Here is a 24,143-nt window from a genome sequence, read left to right as displayed (position 1 = left end):
TAGATCTTGAAAACCGTACCATATTTCTTCATCAAACTTGGCACATAATATCATCTCGCAGTATTGAATACAAAAAGGGCCAGTGAACATAGTTCACAGGAGCAAATGCATTGCACACAACCGGACATGTCATATTGGCGGGGGATATGAGTATTCCATGCTTCTTGTTTGTAGTTTCTAGGAACATGTAAGAAGTAGTTATGGATCATGTTAGTTTGTCTCATTTTGTGTTTCAGATAGGATGACGTAGTCGTATGACAATGAAGGTTGTGTGTGTCAGCAACGGCAATGGTGTCAGTGGGGAGGGCAGCTCCAAGCCTGACACAAAAACTCTCAGTGTCACAAATGCTGATTATATTCAAGCAAGGAAAATTGCACAGGCAGAAATTCAAAAAGCCTGCAACAGGTAATAACAAACACAACATAGTTAGAAAATATCTTTAATTAAACAATGTTTATGATTTATACCTAGCAAGGTTATATGCCATATAAATAAATTCTCATGTTTGGAATAACATTATGAAAGTTTTATTGTAAGTCTCATGTTTCAGTTACAATGCCAGTCTGGAGACTGTTCCATTCCAGAAACTGGACTTTGGGGAGACGGCAGTGCTGGACATCTTCTACAACGCTGATGTGGTGGTGGTGGACATGAGCATCCCCGTGCAGCAGGCACCTCTGTACTACCACATCGGCATCAGACAGAGCATGAGCATGAAGAACAACATTGCCATCTGTTTTGACACTGACCCCGAGCTCACTGTGTCACTTCGGGTCAGTCGATCAGAAATACAGCACAAATTGAGATACTCCCTTTACTTTAAAAGCAATGTAGTTGTTGCAGTGACATGAATATGTCTGTCTCATCAAAATAATTGGTATGTCAGAGCAGCAGCCTTCCGGTTGTCATGGTTATATATCTGATCAATGTTTGTAAAACACTGAGAAGACAATATGTTTACCCTCAACTGAACCGAACACAAGCCTGCCAGCTAAAACAATTCTGTCTCTTGCAATTGAGGGAGAGAGATCCTTAGATGTTGTCGCTCCCATGGCAGGTAGAGTTGTTTATTTGTATTTATTGCAAATTGCCCTATTCTTTATGCCCTGCCATTGAATGTATTTGAAATGGTGATTTTAAATGTTGGTTTCAACTGTAAGCATACTTTCACGGCGTTGGTCCCAGCCCCTGAGTGTACCTTGCTTGTGTTGTTGTTGCAGCTGTCGTGTGGGTCGGGGATCCTCTTCTTCCCCTACCAGGTGGACAGCTGCGGGGTCTGCTTCATCAGTGACGCCTCCCAGCCCCGCATCACTGGGGGCAGCTGTGTCCACCCTGATGTCCCCAGCCTTGGGCGTAGACTGAAGGCTGCCTTCAGTGACGTGGACCAGGACAACAAGTGAGGAAGTGTTCAACATATCGGCATAGATAGATTACAGCAGACATAGGAAAACACCTCATTACCATGTGGAGCAGAAGTCATAGACTGATTCTTCAGGAAATCATTCATCACTTCAAGAAGTTTGATTTTTTGTATATATTGTTTGTTATTGAAATACCATAATTAAGTGTTTGGAAACTATTGTACTGCGTAACATTCAGGACTAGTTGTTAATGTAAAATAAGTAGATTTGGGGAGAAAACAACTAGTGTGTCTAGAGTGACACAGACTAGTGGCAGTGGCTAACCCAGGCAACACCATTAACCTCTTCGAACTTTTAATAGACTGTTTATTGAAAAGTACTGTTACTAACTTACTTCATTGGTAGGGTCATCTTCATGAGGCAAAGGAGTTAACTGATGATAAAAGTCCAGTTTCCACCCTTGCCAAACTAGGCTAGAATTACGAGGCTCGATCATAGTGTCACCAGTGGCCATTCCAAGCTATCTTCCATGTCCCTTCTATGTTCCTCCTATTGACCAATCAGATTTCACTTTTCATATTAACTTGCATTTGTTTCAAGCAAAATGACTACGCCGGGTCAAGGCGATCTGATCGATAATCAAGATCTATATTGTAATGAAACCGGTCTTTCCACACGAAGTGCATCAAAGTACTTGAGCACCTTGATTAAAAACATGAAAAGATTTGGAAAATATCTGCCAATGCCAAGTTGACAGTACACATGTTTTGCAAATCCTGTAATGAAACGAAATCTGCAGTTTATGAACCGGATGTCGATGTCGTTACACGATTTTGATGCATAGACTCGTTAGTCCAGCCAAAATATAACTCAGTTAACTCCCTTGCCTCGGGAAGATGTGGTAGGTACAGAAAACATAAAGAAATCCTATGGTGTACTGATATGATGGACAGCTGAGTATGCCAGGAGGGTCCATCTTCATGCTACTTGTACATGACCTACTGGTATCATACTAAGTGGGACAGACACATGGACTTCCTGGTGTGATTGTTCTCATCTCTGTCCTGTACAAGGTCAGTGAATAGCTGCTTCTTTCATGTGGGACACCAAGTGCTCGTCGGGACAAACATCAGAATGCAAAGGGTTACTGAATATGATTGATACATCAACATTATTCCTTACTGTTCTCATTGCAGAGTACATGCTAAGGAGAGGTTTCTCAATGACCTCAGAAAGGCAAGAGCGAATTTCAAAGGAGAGGAGCTAGCAAAGGTATAGACTGAGGAAATAAATAAGAATTGTTATTATTTGATCACTTATTGGTTCTCTTGGTTTTAGTTTTGATAAACGGGTACATTTGATTAAAGGAAAGAAACTTTGAGCTGAGTTGTGCTGGTGTGTGTACTTAGTGCTGACCATTGTACTGTTGCAGGCTCTGACCGCCATGCGCCGGAGACTGGATGACCCACAGCTCATGTCAGTGGATGTTGTTCTCAACATGCTCATCTCCTACAGAGAGAAACAGGTATTGCCGGCTGCCTGTGATACTCCCAATACAACTAGTTAACAATGTAAATCACTAAGATAGTTTGTGCTAATAATACAGTTTATTGAAGTTTTTGTTATGTAATGAGCATTTCCCCAAACATTATTTCACAAGGTGCTGTAGAATTCTGTAGTGATGAATGACTCTTTGATTATTTGGTTTTAGGACTACCATGCAATGGTAGAACTGGTTGAGGATCTTGGTCGGATCCCAAGCACAAAGGTGGTCAACACCATTGCAATCAAAAACCTGTACGCCTTCGCACTGAACAGGTATGTATGAGAAACATACACCTTGAAGTCATCTTCCCATCATCTTTATGGTCTACTTACTATCCATTATCTTTTGCTTATAAAGAAAAGGAAAACTCAATTAACTTCTGTTTTTGACAAAACTGACAAATTCGGACACCCACTTGAACTGCCATGATCACACACATGAAATATAGCCTGAGACCCTGTAGCTGTTGTTATGTTGGCAGACGGAACAGAAATGGTGACCGAGACAAGGCGTTGGACGTAATGGAGAAGGTCAGTGAAAATACTGAAATCAAATATAAAATGTTATGTCTTTTCGAATAGCTCGTCAATAGTACAGAACTGTTGAATTCAACGAATTGTTGAAACTATTGACGATGCGGATGAAAGTATTGACGAGCATTCCAGAAACTAATGAAGCGTAATTTAGGTTTCATGATGGTTATAACACATACAGGATTTGAGCACAGAGTGATAATGACGGTTATAACACATACAGGATTTGAGCACAGAGTGATAATGATGGTTATAACACATACAGGATTTGAGCACAGAGTGATAATGATGGTTATAACACATACAGGATTTGAGCATAGAGGGATAATGATGGTTATAACACATACAGGATTTGAGCACAGAGTGATAATGATGGTTATAACACATACAGAATTTGAGCATAGAGTGATAATGATGCTTATAGCACGTACAGGATTGGAGAACAGAGGGATAATGATGCTTATAGCACGTACAGGATTGGAGAACAGAGGGATAATGATGCTTATAGCACGTACAGGATTAGAGAACAGAGGGATAATGATGCTTATAGGGCGTACAGGATTGGAGAACAGAGGGATAATGATGCTTATAGCATGTACAGGATTGGAGAACAGAGGGATAATGATGCTTATAGCATGTACAGGATTGGAGAACAGAGGGATAATGATGCTTATAGCGTGTACAGGATTGGAGAACAGAGGGATAATGATGCTTATAGCATGTACAGGATTGGAGAACAGAGGGATAATGATGCTTATAGCGTGTACAGGATTGGAGAACAGGGATAATGATGCTTATAGCATGTACAGGATTGGAGAACAGAGGGATAATGATGCTTATAGCACATACAGGATTGGAGAACAGAGGGATAATGATGCTTATAGCATGTACAGGATTGGAGAACAGAGGGATAATGATGCTTATAGCATGTACAGGATTGGAGAACAGAGGGATAATGATGCTTATAGCATGTACAGGATTGGAGAACAGAGGGATAATGATGCTTATAGCACGTACAGGATTGGAGAACAGAGGGATAATGATGCTTATAGCATGTACAGGATTGGAGAACAGAGGGATAATGATGCTTATAGCATGTACAGAATTGGAGAACAGAGGGATGATGCTTATAGCACGTACAAGATTGGAGAACAGAGGGATAATGATGCTTATAGCACGTACAGGATTGGAGAACAGAGGGATAATGATGCTTATAGCACGTACAGGATTGGAGAACAGAGGGATAATGATGCTTATAGCATGTACAGGATCGGAGCATAGAGTGATAAGTAAAGAATAAAACCGGAAGACCAAACCTCGTGCATAACTATTGACGTGCCTTAGGAGTTTATTCTACTTAAACCTAAATTGTCGCGGCTTTAGTTTCATTGGAATGCTACATCCCCTCAAAAACTATTATGCGTTCAAATAATATATACACCTCAACTAAAAACAAACTCAGAATACTTTTTATAGCTTTTGTAAGTTTGAATCCCGTAGTATCACACAGATAGGTAACCGAGAACAGTTGAACGTCATTAGTTGTGCGCGTGCAGTTCACTCGAACACACCAGAATCATGCGAAACCGGTTTCAGTTCCTTATCATTAGTTGTGCGCGTGCAGTTCACTCGAACACACCAGAATCATGCGAAACCGGTTTCAGTTGCATGTCATTAGTTGTGCACGTGCATTTCACTCGAACACACCAGAATCATGTAAAACCGGTAACAGTTGTATGTCATTAGTTGTACGCGTGCATTTCATTCGACATAACCAAATGGCTTGTCAATCGGATTCAGACAGCGAGTTATTTTTTACCCAGAGTAAGTTTTCGCAAAACTTTGATACACAAGATATAAACAGTGACTTTGAGAATTTATTAAACAACTCTCCCGTTGTATGATGATGATAGCAATGTTGGTACAAGTAAATCTATGACCAAATTGCCTAATCGTCCTGATGACGAACTGAAGCTTTTTCTTACCCTGGTCGGTGAAACATCCACCGGCAATTTCCACATAGAACTCGGCACTTCATCTGATGATGAAATTATTCCGTGCAGTCAAGGATTTAATACTTTGGAGATTGCATGACAAAAAGCTGGAACTCCCCCTGCACCCCACCTTAAGTCCGGTATCGCGCCGTTTCGGTAGGCCACTCTCTTCACTTGAATTGCAGGATTTGGAAAGATCTGCTGAAAGAAAAAATACTTTTAAAAAATGTGACTGGGCCCTTCGGTTACTGTCTACTTGGTACAAAGCAAGAAAATGGAATGGACAAGAAGTAGACAAGTATCTTTTACAAGCGTCTGACGGTGAGTTAAAACAAAAGTTTATCGTCTTCATAACGGAGGTAAAGAATTGAAAGGTGAAGACTACCATGGCAATACCCTCCATGAGATTTTAATGTCACTGCAATATCATTTGAGAGAAAATGGCAGAGAAATGAACTTATTGGCGGATTTTGAATACAGTGGTCTCCAAAGAATGTTGGAGGCCAAAATGAAGAAACTGGCAGCACGAGGAATTGGAATAGTTAAGCGGAAAGCTGACATCATTAGCTGTGAACAGGAAGATATCCTGTGGGAGAAGGGAATCCTCGGAGATGATACCCCCCAGAAATTACTGGACATGCTGCTTTATCTGAATGGCATTTCCTTCTGTTTGAGGGGAGTTGAAGAACACCATTCGCTTAAACTTTCAAATTTCTCATTTATGGAGAAAAATGGTATTATGCACCTGAAATACTGTGAAGGAATAACGAAGACAAACTGCGGCGGGTTAAAATACAAAGCTCTTGACAGAAAGACTACAGTGGTGGGCCCAAATGCTGAGAAGAAGGAACGCTGTCTTGTCCGGTTACACCAAAAGTACTTGTCACTAAGGTAAGCAAATGATACTAGTAATAAGAAGAAATATTACAGCTGGGTAGTCACAGTATCTTGTGCAAATATACCGTACGTGACTATAACATTTTTATAGTGCTACATAAATCCATAATAATGATAATAATGATAATAATAAAGATAATAGAATATCATCACATTTTGAAATACTGTGATTGTGATTATGAACTTGAAATCTTTCACTTACACACCGCCTCTAGGGTACCCAAAAGTCGATGTGTGGTTCTGCACCGTTCCTATTGGAAGACAAACCCTAGGTGATCTTTCTATCTCTGTCTATATATACTTGACAAACAAATTTAGAGATCACTCTAATTTTCAAAATTGAAGTAAATGATCCATATTATGATAACAAAGTAATGAACTTTAAGGTGAGTCGGCAACACCCAAGAAATCAGTTGATAAGGACCCGCCTCAGTCAACTTCTGTTTTCGACAAGACATGTGACCGTTCACCTGCTGATGATACTACCCACACGACTGATCTTCGTCAATCGGTGGAAGCAAAGCGTCACTCAGCCTCCCCAGTTACGACTGGATTGGGTGGTGACGAGGACCATGAGGGGACTACGGTCCCCAGTCGGTCTGTATCTCGTTCGACCAACGACGATAGGGACATCGTGCGGGACGACAGTGAACACAGAAGTCGTTCCCGTTCAAGTCAGGACGACAGGTCGAGTGCCTCGTCGAAAGACAGTAAACGACACAAGGGCGTTCATCGCCTTCGTGGTCGTTGGGAGTACGATTCGGACGATAACTACGATGGGGATCGTAGTACTTCTACAGTTAGAGATTGTAGCCCTCGTCCCCACGAGGACGTGCAACATTGTCGCAGGGAGTTTCTGGTAGTTCAGTGTTGTAGTGAAGATAATGACGCCCTCGTCTCACTTTCATATCGACCCAGATTTGAATCCAAGAAGGATTCGACTGCGTCGGGGGTCCATGGACCGTCAACCAGTACACCAGCTCCTTCATCTACGCCTCCACAATCGACGTCGACGATGGATTGTGACGACAGCCCTCCTAGGCCGCCCAAAGACATTGAGTTGTTTGCTTGGCTATCTAACTTTCTGCCTGTGTTATCACAAGACGATGACATACCGATGTGTGCAGGCTTTAAGGTCGGAGATACACCGCAGTCTCTTCATTCTCTTTCAGATTAAATCCTCCTTGGGGGACTTATTGCATTTTCCTTGCTCAAGAAAATCTACATGACATAGTTGTAACCATTTTCCTTAATATAAAATGTTACCACACAAAAAACTTCGTTTTTGTATGATATACGACCACCCTTACGGGGCCTCACTCTCCACGGCACGTCACGCCAGGGGAAGCAACTATCACCCAAATCACTTTCCTTATGTCATCCGACTAAGACAGACGTGCCTGTTTTTTCAAGACAAAGTACAAGAATATCGTCCGTAACAAGAACCATGGCTGACCAAACTATGTATGGTACATTTCTTTCATGCAAAGGCGTAATGCCTCGCATTGTAAAGTTATAGAGTTGTAATAATACGACACATATACGTGCCTTTGAATTCAAATGGCCGTAATGGCGTCCATGTTGTAGTGCCACGTATGCTACATGTAACACCAAGACCATTAAAAACGGCTTGGGTTTTTTGTTATATCATACGGCTTTGGTCTACAATTTTTTCCTTTACATAAACCCAAGGTGGTGTGTTAATTATAATTAAACTACACTTACCTTTTTTACGGTTTTTTTACACCTTCGCGCGTAACACGCCCACTTTGGTGTTATATTTATACCCTGCCTTTCGACGGTGGTGCCTCACGATAAGGTTGGTTCCATTTATTGAACTCTTGTTTATTCATTGAAATAATCAAAATATGATGTATTTATTTACGCTTGTTGCTGACGGATGCCACTTCCTAGATTATCTTTAGGAGTCTATCTTGATGCAATAAGTGCCCCAAGGAGGATTTAATCTGAAAGAGAATTTTACAAACCTGTAGAGGTTATGAATTCTCTGATGAAATCCTCCCCACATTCCGTCAGCATTAGACATATGGAAAGTGATTTGTGTGAGAGTTGCTCCCCCTGGCGTGACGCGCTGTGTAGAGTGAGGCCCCGTAAGGGTGGTCATATATTATACAAAAACAAAGTGGAAAATGGTTACAACTATGTCATGTAGATTTTCTTAAGCAAGGAAGATGCAATAAGGAGGATTTCAGGACCGGAGATTCAGGTTCTACACCCTCGTCGACGACTTGTACATGGGCGTATGCGCCCGTCACATCCCGGGGGCCAAGAATGTGATAGCCGACGCCCTGTCAAGACCATCGAGGCCATCTCTCACGGAGTGGATGATCCATCCAACAGTCTTTCACCTGCTGACATATCGACTCTGGTTGCCCCAAGTAGATCACTTTGCAACCCGGTACAACAACCGCCTCCCTCGATTCGTGTCACCGGTTCCAGACCCACGGGAACCGCCAACGGTGCTATTACCATCGATACTGGAGAAAGTTCGTCAAACGGCCAACCTACGTCTTCTTTTGGTTGCGCCTTACTGGCCGGCCAGAACGTGGTTCCTGGAACTTCTTCAGATCATCGGTCATCCAACGTTCCCGTTGCCATATGGAGACGACCTCCATCATCCTCACACTGACAACTTGCATCTGGGGATCTTGGTCTCAGATGGGATTTTTTAGTGAAAAATCAACTTCCTGGGCAAGATTCGAGAATGTTCCACATTCCTTCCTTGTCTGCCATTATGGGCCCTTATGATCACACTGATCTCACCCTGTGCCCAGTTCGTGCGCTTCGTATTTACCTGCAGCGATCTGAACAGTGACGACAACATTTTAGACGGCTGTTCATACCGCTCTCAACCAATGCAAAGAAAGAGATTACACGTAATACTCTCTCCTTTTGGTTGAGAGTGGTAATTCTCAGAGCTCACGAGGCGCAAGGACTTGCACCTCCCACCTTCTCTCATCCGCACGAAGTTCGAGCCATAGCTTCAACATTAGCACTCCACAGTAATTGTTCGCTGCAAGCTATTATGGAGGGCTGCTTTTGGAGATGTTTTACTCCAGTGTTTGCTTTGCAATATCTCAACAGAAGATGTTGAAGGACTCAAACAGTTTGGTCCACATGTGGTGGCACAACAGATCTCTCAGAAAAGACAGTGAATTTGTGCTTTATTCTTTTTGCTCGACACTTCGTGCCATATAACATGTTACAATAAAAGCTGTTGGTGAATGTATGCATTCTTATGGTTTTTTGTTGCGTGCAGTACTTTGGCTTTTTTATTATGGTTATTCGGTGTATGCATCGTCTTCCCATACTTTATAGTACTGCTCGTATTTTTGAGTTACCTTGTATACTGCTATGTAACTAAATTATGCGCCGACCACACTTCAATCGCAGTTCAACTGACGTGTGCAGTTGTCCTGTCGCATCGATAATTAGTTGCGTGTCGAAGAGCATTAACCATGCTGTTTTTAGTTACCTTGACTACGGCGAGTTGTTCTGTAACTAAATTTTACGCCAACCACACTTCGATCGCAATTCAACTGACGTGTGCAGTTGTCCTGTCGCATCGATAGTTACTTGTGGGTCGAAGAGCATTAACCATGCTGTTTTAGTTACCTGGTATACTGCGAGTTGCTCTGTAACTAAACTATACGTCGACCACACTTCGATCGCTGTTCAACTGACGCGTGCAGTTGTCCTGTTGCATCGTTAATTAGTTGTGTGTCGAAGAGCATTAACCATGCTGTTTTAGTTACCTGGTATACTGCGAGTTGCTCTGTAACTAAACTATACGTCGACCACACTTCGATCGCGGTTCAACTGACGCGTGCAGTTGTCCTGTTGCATCGTTAATTAGTTGTGTGTCGAAGAGCATTAACCATGCTGTGCATTCGTGATAAACAACTGCAATGTCCGTGCATCTGGTCGAATGTTCTATTGTCACTACAGGGGTGAGGAACTTGGTACATTCGACGTGAAAGAGGTCACTTCCTGATTACTTTCCTGACCCTCCTTTCAGTGTTCCGTAGAATTCAACTGATTTGGACGACTGAAAACAGACTAAAACATGGGTTTTTCAGATTAAAACACCAATGCCCCCCTCCTCTACTGCTGGAACACCAATGCCCCCCTCCTCTACTGCTGGAACACCAATGCCCCCCTCCTCTACTGCTGGAACACCAATGCCCCCCTCCTCTACTGCTGGAACACCAATGCCCCCCTCCTCGGTATCATCCACAGGTGGTCTGACTGTTTTCTGCCTGCTGGAAATTTGTCTTGAGCGTACGGATCCAAACAGACATTTAAAATGTAACCCTAGATAAATAAAGTTTGCCCAAGTGAGAAAAAAACAAAACAACAAAATGCACACTCCCGACTTTGTTATGTCTTTTCAAATAGCTCGTCAATAGTACAGAACTATTGAAGAGCTATTGAAACCAGTGACGAATTGTTGAAACTATTGATGATGCGGATGAAAGTATTGACGAGCATTCGAGAAACTAATGAAACGTAATTTAGGTTTAATGATGGTTATAGCATGTACAGGTTTTGAACATAGAGTGATAATGATGGTTATAACATGTACAGGATTTGAACATAGAGTGATAATGATGGTTATAACATGTACAGGTTTTGAGCATAGAGTGATAATGATGGTTATAACATGTACAGGATTTCAACATAGAGTGATAATGATGGTTATAACATGTACAGGTTTGGAGCATAGAGTGATAATGATGGTTATAACATGTACAGGATTTGTGCACAGATTAAATCTATTTCTGGTTAAATTGTGGAATACTGTTGTATTACTCACTTCAGTGTTTGAAAGGGTGTTTTGTATTGGTGATGTATAGTGATCATTGTTACACAGCTAATGAATATTCAAAACTTACACCAAATGATTATATTATGATCAATCAATAGGTAATTAGAACTATGCGTCATATCAAAGTTATTGTAAAGATAATGGCAGATCATTTCCTCATACAAATTTCAATGATTGATGTCACCAAAATATGATTATGGTACAATGATATGTTGAGTTGTGTGACATTTTGATGACAAGATGAGGCTGTTTGTGTGTGTGCCATCTTGCTACTTCTGTTTGTTGTCTGCAGGCCATGGCTGAGTCTGAGAACCAGGTGCCTGACATGATTTGTTTGTGTGGCCGCATCTACAAGGACAAGTTCATAGAATCGGACTATTCCGACCTGTCTGCTCTCGCACATGCCGTTGAGTGGTAGGTTTCTAGTCAGTTCATTGAACTTCCTCAACACTAAATCCTTGGCTAGTTCTGATTCATAAATACTATAAACACTAAAAAATAACATAAAGCAAAAGTAGATATATGGAGAGCATGCTATGTTAAGTGGCTACAGTATTGAGAGGTGTGTTGTGCAGGTATCGCAAGGGCTTCGAGGTGCAGCCTAATGAATATGCTGGCATCAACCTTGCCACTCTCCTTGTCATCTCAGGCAATGACTTCGCTTCCTGTCAGGAATTACAGAGAATCGGTGAGCTATAGTTTTGTTGTTTCTATGGAAAGATGAGGGTTACATTGACCTGTGGTAGAGGTAGAAATCTGTTAAAATGGCTTGTTTGACAATGCAAAACTTTCTTCTTCAAACAGATATGTTCTGCATAAAATTGTGGATTGCTCAAAATAACCTAGGACTTTTCTACACTACTTCAGATAATAAATTGGAATTAAGCTAAGTTACACAATTTACATGATTTGGGGATTGATGTCAACATCTGTAAAAGTATTAAATGTTGTAAAGTGGATAGTTTGGCAACTAAGATTGGATCTATGGTTACTCTCATATACGGATGTGTCTGTTTGTCCTCTTTACCTCACAAAGATGTCTGTTTATGTTGGCAGGTATTATTTTAAACAACCTGATTGGCAAGAAGGGAAGTCTGCAGTCCCTAACAGACTACTGGGATGTGGCAACCTTCTTTGAGATCAGCGTATTAGCTGAGGATTATGGGAAGGCAGTGCAGGCTGCAGAGTGCATGTTCCGACTGGAACCCCCTGACTGGTAGGACAATGGTTGCATGTACAACACCCATCAGCACATGGCTGCAGTTTACATACATGTGTATGCATGTGTGATTTGAGTTTGGGAAAAATATAAGTCAGAGGGTGCTAGGTCAGGAGAGTAAGAGGTATATAGGGGAAATAACTCAAGCCACAATCTATAACTGACACTTTTGATGTGTGCACAGGCACTTTGTCCTGAAGAGAGCTTTCCTCGACGTGTTTCCTTGATAGCTTCTCTCAACTGACATAGTTTTGTGGCACAGTATTGCCCATTGATAGTAAAACCTTGTTGCTGATAGTTGATCATGATTATCTCCTAACTGTCCCAGAAAACAGTGACTTTACCCACTGTCACCACCCACTTGTACTTCTCTGGAGCGCTTGAGGCCAAATGTTTCCACTGTTTGACTTTAAATCGAAGTGAGGTCTCATCCTGGGGTATAATGCACAACAAACATTCTTGGTACTATAATGTCTGTGATATGATGAATTGTTGTATGTCAATCAGCCATAACTATGCAATGAACAGCCTCCACTCGGGTTTCAGACATGACATCTTTTGGACAACCAGGGCTAGGGTCATCTTCTGTGCTACTTATGCCTCAGTTAATTCAGCAGCACAATTCCTTACAGTTTAATATGAAGGGCAGTCATCCCCAAGCATGCTTCTCATAGCTTTGTGTATTCTATACCTCTACAATAGTAATATATAGTCCTTGTGCTCATTCTCTCCTGCATTGGTCCACCTCTCAGTATAACATTCTTTACTAAACAGCCCCCTGGAACTGAACATCACCTGGTTGTATATTCAACCATTTAAATTGTCTGCAAAAGCAGTCACTTAAGATAGTTGTAAGCATTCACAAAAACATGCCAGATATGCTTTGTAACTCTCTTATGGCACAGGGGTGGTTAAGCATATGCGTTCCTACATGGACACAATGTTTACTGATGTTCCCTGAATGCAAGACCGCCAAATGTTATTGAAACATCAATTTCTAGTTCTTCACATTACACGTTGTTGCAGTATAGGGTAGGGTAGGGTAGGGTGTGTTATAAGCGGTATAAAACCTACCAGGGGACACATAAAACCCAATGTACTCCTCATGATCCTGTTACAACAAATTTATTTTCCTGACATGTTTTGATTTGACATTGTAAAAGAATTCAAACAACTTCAAAATTGATAGAAAACATTTGCTTGATTGAGTGGAGGTTCACTTGTGATATGACATGTGACTTTCATTGACTCGGAAAAAGCAAGCGACTTGGAAGCAGGGTATAAGGGATTTATTCTGCCTCTCAGAAATCCAAATGCAGCCTGTCTAGCTTGTGGTGGGGTATAAGGGATTTATTCACCTGCTGAGAAATGTATTTCCCTCCAAGACAGTATAGATAGTTTTAATTCTTTTATAATGGCTGGTTGTAATACTAACTGAAATTTGAGAGAAAGCAGCTGTTCGAGCTGAACTTTTGTGTCAAATGACTTTCATTGACTCATAAACAATGTGCAGCTTTCTACTTGTAGCAGGGTGGAAAAAATATATTGTACGGCCCAGAAATGTATTAGTCATCCAAAACTGGCTCCCACAGGAGATATTTTTGGGTGAGATCAAGTGATATTTACATTGTAGATATGCTGCAATGAAATTGCATCACAATGCTTTAAAGACCATTGTGACGTCATTGGTTACCATGACATCACAATCAAATACCATCACTAATGGCTCTGCTACTGAAGCTGTTAGCAGTACGTACTGCTTATTACTGTCTACAAAATGAAAAAGTTGGAAGATTGATGTTGGTGTCTTTTGATATCAAATATATCACCACCAGTGTAGATATATTTGATATCAAAAGGCACTTGGGTGAGATTCTCCATTTCCCTCCCAGGCGGATACGTACTATTTTATCAGATCACTTTTGGACGATGAAGGGAATACTGATGAGTAACACAGGAGCATTCTGGGAGCAAGGTGGTAAAAGGGTGTGTCCAAGTGAATTTTCTACATTGTTCTACACTGTTTTACGATTGAAGCAAGAAGGAATATAGCATGGTATAAACTTATGTCTATCTTGCCAGGTATCTAAAGTCCACAGTTGGGAATATCGCATTGATCAGTCGCTTCAGAAGGACAGAGAAAGAAGGTGGCAGTGAGGACGAGAAGCAGGTACACTACTTCCTACACATAACTTCCCCCAGTACCACCTGTATACTGATGCAGGTACACTACTTCCTAGATATAACTTCCCCCAGTACCACCTGTATACTGATGCAAGTACACTACTTCCTACACATAACTTCCCCCAGTACCACCTGTATACTGATGCAGGTACACTACTTCCTAGATATAACTTCCCCCAGTACCACCTGTATACTGATGCAAGTACACTACTTCCTACACATAACTTCCCCCAGTACCACCTGTATACTGATGCAGGTACACTACTTCCTACACATAACTTCCCCTAATACCACCTGTATACTGATGCAAGTACACTACTTCCTAGACATAACTTCCCCCAGTACCACCTGTATACTGATGCAGGTACACTACTTCCTAGATATAACTTCCCCTAATACCACCTGTATACTGATGCAGGTACACTACTTCCTAGATATAACTTCCCCCAGTACCACCTGTATACTGATGCAAGTACACTACTTCCTACACATAACTTCCCCCAGTACCACCTGTATACTGATGCAGGTACACTACTTCCTACACATAACTTCCCCTAATACCACCTGTATACTGATGCAAGTACACTACTTCCTAGACATAACTTCCCCCAGTACCACCTGTATACTGATGCAGGTACACTACTTCCTAGATATAACTTTCCCTAATACCACCTGTATACTGATGCAGGTACACTACTTCCTAGACATAACTTCCCCTAATACCACCTGTATACTATACTGTATGATCTTCTTCAGAAATTTATTTTCTGGATGGACTTTTTCGTGGAGGCAACAACAACAAAGGAAAATCTGACCGGTTCCAGATATCCTGTAAGTTGATCATAAATTAAAAGAATATTTGATTTTTAAAAAAGTTAATGTCTGTGTCACTGAGGGAGGAGGGCACATGTACAGTATGTCTGTGTTGCTGTTAAGGCCTTAAGTGAAGTGTAGGAGGTGCCATGTTGGGTGCGTGTAATTAGCTTGAGAGCCTGATATTGTATTGAGTCAAGTTTTTTAGATAGAGAGTTGTTTAGGGTGTTGTATATGGCGCAGCCATAGTCTAGTTTTGATCATCGAAAATAAGTCCTAAGAATTTGGTTTGTTTTTGAAATTTGATTGTTTGGTTGTTGAGCTGGAAGATTGGGGAGGCGGGTTTCATGTTTTTATGTTTGAATACTATTCCTGTTGTTTTTTCTGAGTTAAGGGAGAAGCCCCATTTGTCAGCCCATTGTTGTATTTTATTAAGAGATTTTTGGAGTAAATTTTGGGCCATTTTAATGCATTTAGTGCGGATCCAGAGGGCTCCATCATCCGCGAATTTTGATGTGTTTACTTTAGGGGATAGGCACTCGAAAAGATCGTTTATATTCCATGCAATTGTGGACAAGTTAACATAGGAGAAACATCTAGGCCCCTCAAAACCCGGATAAAAGAACATCAAAGGTCAGTCTCCAAAGATGAGTCTAAATCAGCTCTATCAGACCACATCCGTGACAACCCAAGCCACAGCATTCAGTGGGAGAGAGTCACAACCCTCGCCACCAACCTCAAAGATTTCAAGATCAGGAAACTACAAGAAGCCATCAATAGCAAAAGATTCCTGTCGTCAATCAACCGTGACTAAGGCTATTACATACCCCCAGCGTACCATCAACTCATCAAAGACCCCAATCACCCATAATCATCCCGTTGTTTATGTCACTGACTTCACCGATGATTGTCATCACTACCCTTGTGGGTACATAATAGGCTTCTCTACTCCAGTATAACAATATCTACTCTACTGTATAAACATTGCCTCCTACTTTTATATATACTTGCCGACCACACTCTGTACATCACTTGCTTGATAACGGTGTTAGAACCTACACTGAAACGTCGCTCTTAATTGTAATAAAGAAGTTGTTCATCCATAAAATCTTATCCTCACTTGAGCAGAAGTGTATCCTCCTCCTCTGATTCTATGTCTTCCCTGTACTGCAATGCTTTCCCTCCAAAACTGTCATCTTGTGCAGGCTTGGGATAACGAGACCTGTATGGAGCAGTTTGTTGGGTGGATGGGGTTTCACGTGTATCATTCCCCTGGGCCGAGTTAATTACGATTGGTTGAGGGGCCATAGATTTAGTTTGGCTTGTCCCCCTCTGTTCCCTATGCCCAGGTATTAGAGCTTGTCTCTGGTGGACATTCCCCTCAGCACCTTGGAGGACTCGAGGGTCAATCTTCTCAGTATTGGGCTTTGTCCTAGAACTCCGCCTTAATACTTCCATGCCATGTACCTCAGAATGAGGGTTAGGCATGGGTGTCTTGTTAAGATGGCCGGATCCAGGATCCTTAGGGCTACTGGCTTCCATGTTGGCAAGAGCCTCAGAAAAGACCTCCATCTCCCTACTGAAGTCGATCGTGAGAGGCCACCAGTCCTAGAGAGCTCTATGACTTGGTGGAGTAAGTCCTCTACGCCTGGCCTGCAAGTTGGTCCCCGCTTGTTCCAGATGTTTTAGGTTAGCGTTGATAGCATCCACATCAGGGCTAGGAACTGCTTGATGGAACATTTTAGCTTGTGACAACCTACTCGAGGTACTTTCCGTAGCTGGAGTAAATTGTCCAAAGGTGGATTTAGGTGATTTATTTTTGGATAGTGGAGCTTGACCAGAAGCAGGTTGCCCCACCATGCTGGGAGACCAAGAGCCTGCAGTTGGAATACCAATGGCGAGGGAGATGGTGCTTAGAGCCTTTTCAGGGTTTCTGATAGAGGGGAGATTACGAAACTCCTCAGAGCACAGATTAATATAAACTGGCGGAATGATTGGATTATTTCAGATAAAACCCGACTAAATAATTAATTAAAAAGTACAAGTTATGAAAAAAACATGTTTGGAAGGAATACAATTGGGAAAGGAACAAAAGTGTCTGAGCCTTCCCTAAAGTATTCTTGCTCTTATACTACAACCTAAGGTAAGACAAAGCTGACCTGTCAGTACCTATATGGCAGCTGTATAACATTAAACTAACCTAAGTAAAGAGATGCCAATATTGTGGATATGACAAATCAGGTACATGTCAAAGGATAGATGCATGGAAGCTGCAACCTGCATGGCGGATTACACCTGGGCTAGAGAGACCATGGCGGCAGAGAAAACCCAAAATATACAGTCAACTATACCCCCACCAGTAGAGAATCGATACCAACCCAAACAACATCGTGCTACATGTTGCTAAAAGGGTGAGGCAGTGGCAGCCGACTGCAAAGCCCATCGTCTGAAGAAGGATAGAGCGCAAGTTGATCTCTCCACGTTGCCGTATATACTGACTGCGGACCAGTTGAATGATACTGTTCATATGAAGGACAGAGCATAAAAGTGGACGCATATTGTCAGCAACCGGACTTACAGGCTTCACAAGCCAAATCCAAGTGAACGATATCGTCCCCCAGAGGACCGACTATCAGCTGCTAAGCATTAGCCATCCTTACCTAACACTACCAGACTTACAGATAAGCACACAACACTGCAGGCAAGATAACATTTAACAGAACTGGACCAACAGTGAACAAAGCAGATGGCATACCCCAAACTAATCTGTACGGTCTGCGGGTGTCTCAAACTGAAATAAAACCTGGCCATACTAGGGTGAAATACTTGCACCATCTAACGTTTGACCTATGCTAATACAACACAATCAAATTTCATGAATGACATAACCAGACCATAAAAATGACTGAGGTTTAAAACTAGCCAATCAAGAGGGCACCTGGGCTTACACTCTGATTGACCAGCAAGGATTACTTGTCTACCCTACAATGCAGTTGACAGAGCCAATAAGTGAAACCTAACAAAAGAGTAGATCTTTAATAATGACTCTTAACTTACAACTACTTGAATATCGTATGCAGCCTGAAATGAGAAATACAACAAATAATTGTTAGTTACTGCAGTATCTGAAATATACAAAATAACATTATTGACAATGTATTAAAGTTTAACAGATAATTAATAAAACATGATCAATATATACAGAACGACTCTCTACTACAACAGTTAGAGGTACTTTCACTTATAGTGGCATCAGGCTCATATGGTTGTAGCACAGTATTCCTGTACTGTATGCATGTGTTGCAGGTTCTCATCCTGGAGCCGAACAAGGAGCTCATCCCAAGCTACATCCAGGTAGACTCGGAGGCTGACGACAAGGTACCAGTGTTTGCATTGGGAGGAGAATATTACATATTGTTTTATTCTCTTTACAAGCTACATTTGAAGAATTGTTGTCTTGGAGGCAATTCACTTCATTTTGTTTCCAAACAAGAAAGTTTCACAAAATCATTATTTTTTAATAGTTTTAATTCTTAAGCTTTATGAAGTTTTGTTTCTGACATGTGCAGCTGTATTTTCAGCGTGTGTTGTTGTGGTTTGTCACCCCCAATAAGCGGGACCAACGCCTGAGTGAGTGGTCTTTCCCCCTGGAGACCATTAAAAGAGTCAGGTAGGATATAAGTTATTCACCTGGCTGCCCTTATTAATTTGATTGTGGTATTACCAATGGCATGCACACAATGAGGGGTTTAAGACATGCCTAGCTTCATGAAAAAAGTATATTGCTTACTAAGGTTGTGTGCAACTGACCCATGAAGATCCGGGGTATAATAGGTATACAGCATCCCTTGCTTGCTGTAAAAGGCGACTAACGGTGATCGGATGGTCAGGCCCTAACGGTGATCGGATGCTCAGGCCCTAACGGGATCGGATGCTGACTTGGTTGATGCGTGTCATCGTATCCCAATTGCATTGATCAATGCTCACGATGCAATAACTGGATTATCTGGTTCAGACTCAGTTATTTGCAGATCGCTATCATATAGTTGGAATATTACTGAGTGTGGTGTTAAACAAAAAACATACAAACAAATTGTGTGCAACTAATGAGCTTTTTATGATGACATGAAGGGATAGCTGAAAAGTTCTAAGCACAGGCTGTATAGTACACCCTTAACAGTTTGCATATATAGGCTGTATAGTACACCCTTAACAGTTTGCACACACAGGCTGTATAGTACACCCTTAACAGTTTGCACACACAGGCTGTATAGTACACCCTTAACAGTTTGCATATATAGGCTGTATAGTACACCCTTAACAGTTTGCACACACAGGCTGTATAGTACACCCTTAACAGTTTGCATATATAGGCTGTATAGTACACCCTTAACAGTTTGCACACACAGGCTGTATAGTACACCCTTAACAGTTTGCACACACAGGCTGTATAGTACATCCATAATAGTTTGCACACACAGGCTGTATAGTACACCCTTAACAGTTTGCACACACAGGCTGTATAGTACACCCTTAACAGTTTGCACACACAGGCTGTATAGTACACCCTCAACAGTTTGCACACACAGGCTGTATAGTACACCCTTAACAGTTTGCATATATAGGCTGTATAGTACACCCTTAACAGTTTGCATATATAGGCTGTATAGTACACCCTTAACAGTTTGCACACACAGGCTGTATAGTACATCCATAACAGTTTGCACACACAGGCTGTATAGTACACCCTTAACAGTTTGCACACACAGGCTGTATAGTACACCCTTAACAGTTTGCATATATAGGCTGTATAGTACACCCTTAACAGTTTGCACACACAGGCTGTATAGTACACCCTTAACAGTTTGCATATATAGGCTGTATAGTACACCCTTAACAGTTTGCACACACAGGCTGTATAGTACACCCTTAACAGTTTGCACACACAGGCTGTATAGTACATCCATAATAGTTTGCACACACAGGCTGTATAGTACACCCTTAACAGTTTGCACACACAGGCTGTATAGTACACCCTTAACAGTTTGCATATATAGGCTGTATAGTACACCCTTAACAGTTTGCACACACAGGCTGTATAGTACACCCTTAACAGTTTGCACACACAGGCTGTATAGTACACCCTTAACAGTTTGCATATATAGGCTGTATAGTACACCCTTAACAGTTTGCACACACAGGCTGTATAGTACACCCTTAACAGTTTGCATATATAGGCTGTATAGTACACCCTTAACAGTTTGCACACACAGGCTGTATAGTACACCCTTAACAGTTTGCACACACAGGCTGTATAGTACATCCATAATAGTTTGCACACACAGGCTGTATAGTACACCCTTAACAGTTTGCACACACAGGCTGTATAGTACACCCTTAACAGTTTGCACACACAGGCTGTATAGTACACCCTCAACAGTTTGCACACACAGGCTGTATAGTACACCCTTAGCAGTTTGCATATATAGGCTGTATAGTACACCCTTAACAGTTTGCATATATAGGCTGTATAGTACACCCTTAACAGTTTGCACACACAGGCTGTATAGTACATCCATAACAGTTTGCACACACAGGCTGTATAGTACACCCTTAACAGTTTGCACACACAGGCTGTATAGTACACCCTTAACAGTTTGCATATATAGGCTGTATAGTACACCCTTAACAGTTTGCACACACAGGCTGTATAGTACACCCTTAACAGTTTGCATATATAGGCTGTATAGTACACCCTTAACAGTTTGCACACACAGGCTGTATAGTACACCCTTAACAGTTTGCACACACAGGCTGTATAGTACATCCATAATAGTTTGCACACACAGGCTGTATAGTACACCCTTAACAGTTTGCACACACAGGCTGTATAGTACACCCTTAACAGTTTGCATATATAGGCTGTATAGTACACCCTTAACAGTTTGCACACACAGGCTGTATAGTACACCCTTAACAGTTTGCACACACAGGCTGTATAGTACACCCTTAACAGTTTGCATATATAGGCTGTATAGTACACCCTTAACAGTTTGCACACACAGGCTGTATAGTACACCCTTAACAGTTTGCACACACAGGCTGTATAGTACAGCTATAGTTCTGCTGTGGATGACTTTTTAGATCACCAGGAGGAAGCCTTCTACACCAGTTGGATCCAGGCACTCCAGCATCATTGGAAGAAGAGAGTGGACCTTGTCTGGGATTATGTTGAAAACTAATTAGCAATCATCTCCATCAACACAGTCCATCATAGTTATGCTCAGAACTTTTCAGCCACCCCTCTCCACATACTCATATTTACATGTTTCTTTAGGAAGTCCAAGTAAACTATGAAATGCCACTCTATGTGGCAGATGGAGCAATCGTGTAGGTCTTTGTTGTTTTATAGACTCATCAACAAATATGAAAAAGCGACCTTGAATCAGTGCTAAATGGGGCATGGTCATGACACATACTACTTTGTAGTAGCTATCTCGTTCGCTGAACACGTACGTGACAAGGACTGTGACGGCTTATATCTTTCAGAAGAGTATGTGGTGTCAGAGAAAGTTTTCAAAAACAAAAATGACATCATCGGTCACATTTGCCTGAAGAACCCTCTTTTCTGTTGGCATTATATCAGTGTTCTTTTGAGAATTTCAATTCAGGTACATAGTGGTAGATGCTGGTAATTGCAGGTAGTCTGTATTTTAGTCAGGTACTGAGAAGAAACTACTTTTACAATGACCCATTTAGTGAACTGATGGTTTTGTTTGGTTGCAACCTTGCAATAAGAGACCTGTGTTTCAGTCTGTACAAGCGAGACAGTCGGGCTTTGTTTCTCTATGTGCAAGAAAATGCTGATGACGACTTCCACATCTATTTCTCATCAGAAGTACAGAAAACCAGGTCAGTTATCTCAATACAGTGTCCGGGTGGCCTACAATGGAAATGTTTGCTGATATAGCTTTAGCAGACTGAAAGGATAACCTAAAGGCACACAAAAAATATGTGTACCCATTTTGAGAATGTAAGATTGTGTAGAAAACAACCTTATTTTTGGAAACACTCGTTTTTCTGCTTTCATCAGAGGATGTCAAACATATTTCGACCAATATTCTCCAATAAAACTGTCAAATAACGGACAAGCCATATTGCCATGTTTGCTTGAAGTAAAAGCTGTTCAATCAGCTGTGTAAATTGACATAGAAAACAGTGTGAAGAAAGTACCAATTTTATTTGTGCATCAGACAGTGTTTTTAGAAACACATGTTTTCTTTGATATGCTGATTTACAAAACTGTGTAATGTATGTAAATGTCTAAATAAACATAAATGAATATACCAAATAACAATGAGCTGCCCCAGTCATGTTCAGATTTCAATGCATTACTATGGGCGGCCATTTGTTGAAAAAATACAAAGTTGAAAGAAAGGACAAAAGTATGCAGTAATAGTCAAATGTTACGAATAAAGTATTAAATGTTACTATTAAAGGTCAAAATATAAAACAAACTGACTGGTTTAAAAAATATGAAGTTGAAATAAAGATCAAAAGTATGCAATATAATAGTCAAATGTTACGAAAAGACGTCATATGAAAAAAAAGCCCAATGTGTACTAAAGAATGTAAGCGCGCATGAAAGGACACTAAACTGCTAAAGGATGTTGGCAAGATGGCGCTGCAATTTGGAAAACATTACAAGCTTAATCGGCTTGTTCCTCTGTGTATATAACTGCATGCCGAGGTGCACAATATATTGCGTCATTCCTCGTGCTCGTGCACTCACCGTCTGACGTCACATGGATTAATGTACAGATTGTATATATACATGTTGCGTTTATACATCGTGACCGAGAAAGGGACTTTTTGCTTGGTGCAACAAGAGGGTGTTGTGATGCCAAGTTATGTTTCAGAAGCACAGTTAAATTACGTCTGAAAAGTGAACGTTGTGTGAGAATTGGTTCACTGTCAACCTCATTTACATATAGCGAACAAAAAGCTTCCTGATATCTGAACGACAAAAATATTTATCAAATGGATTTGTATGCTTATGAATAAGGTTATACATTCGATACAGTGAGGAATTCTTGCACAACAATTTTACATTATATATATTGCATTGTTTGGAGAAGGAGGTATTTAACAGTAATATTGTAATGTTTTGAACATGTGAGGTGAAGAGATGTACTTATATGGATACAATATTGTCACAATGTGTATGGTTTGACTTCAGGTTCTATGATGTGATGTGTAATTTGGCAGTCAACCCAGAATGCTGCACGAGAGATGCAGATGAGTTTGAGGAAGTTGTTGATGTAAGTATTAGTCAGTGATCAATAGGTAACAGTGTGATGCTGTGTGTCTTGTTTCTCCAGTATGACAAGGATGAGAAGGGTAACAGTGTGATGCTGTGTGTCTGGTTTCTCCAGTATGACAAGGTTGAGAAGGTGACAGTGTGATGCTGTGTGTCTGGTTTCTCCAGTATGACAAGGATGAGAAGGGTAACAGTGTGATGCTGTGTGTCTGGTTTCTCCAGTATGACAAGGATGAGAAGGGTAACAGTGTGATGCTGTGTGTCTGGTTTCTCCAGTATGACAAGGTTGAGAAGGGTAACAGTGTGATGCCGTGTGTCTGGTTTCTCCAGTATGACAAGGATGAGAAGGTAACAGTGTGATGCTGTGTGTCTTCTTTCTCTAGTATGAGAAGGGTAACAGTGTGATGCCGTGTGTCTGGTTTCTCC

The 24,143-nt window shown here is 41.2% G+C and overlaps 1 protein-coding gene across 6 annotated transcripts in view; it reads left to right on the top strand.

Annotated features, from left to right (window-relative positions):
- LOC139474946 (mitogen-activated protein kinase kinase kinase 15-like) overlaps nucleotides 1–24,143 on the top strand; it is a 79,311-nt gene that overhangs the window by 1,983 nt on the left and 53,185 nt on the right. For all 6 annotated transcript variants that reach the window (XR_011654004.1, XM_071258143.1, XM_071258141.1 and 3 more), the window contains exons 2-17: nucleotides 237–406; nucleotides 552–774; nucleotides 1,222–1,397; nucleotides 2,559–2,634; nucleotides 2,795–2,887; nucleotides 3,074–3,180; nucleotides 3,390–3,438; nucleotides 11,474–11,595; nucleotides 11,757–11,869; nucleotides 12,238–12,397; nucleotides 14,483–14,570; nucleotides 15,341–15,415; nucleotides 18,704–18,775; nucleotides 18,979–19,067; nucleotides 22,211–22,309; nucleotides 23,637–23,718. Coding sequence is in view for 5 of the 6 variants with exons in the window: in XM_071258143.1 (XP_071114244.1) it covers nucleotides 255–406; nucleotides 552–774; nucleotides 1,222–1,397; nucleotides 2,559–2,634; nucleotides 2,795–2,887; nucleotides 3,074–3,180; nucleotides 3,390–3,438; nucleotides 11,474–11,595; nucleotides 11,757–11,869; nucleotides 12,238–12,397; nucleotides 14,483–14,570; nucleotides 15,341–15,415; nucleotides 18,704–18,775; nucleotides 18,979–19,067; nucleotides 22,211–22,309; nucleotides 23,637–23,718 (1,776 nt within the window). In the remaining variant the exon portion in view is untranslated. The remainder of the gene's footprint in view (nucleotides 1–236; nucleotides 407–551; nucleotides 775–1,221; nucleotides 1,398–2,558; nucleotides 2,635–2,794; nucleotides 2,888–3,073; nucleotides 3,181–3,389; nucleotides 3,439–11,473; nucleotides 11,596–11,756; nucleotides 11,870–12,237; nucleotides 12,398–14,482; nucleotides 14,571–15,340; nucleotides 15,416–18,703; nucleotides 18,776–18,978; nucleotides 19,068–22,210; nucleotides 22,310–23,636; nucleotides 23,719–24,143) is intronic.

The sequence above is a fragment of the Haliotis cracherodii genome, unplaced genomic scaffold, assembly GCF_022045235.1.
Source record: "Haliotis cracherodii isolate W230 unplaced genomic scaffold, xgHalCrac1.p SCAF_3, whole genome shotgun sequence".
NCBI classification, from domain to species: Eukaryota; Metazoa; Mollusca; class Gastropoda; order Lepetellida; family Haliotidae; genus Haliotis; species Haliotis cracherodii.
The sequence above is the reverse complement of the archived record's forward strand: the minus strand, read 5'-3'. Positions and strand labels throughout refer to the sequence as shown.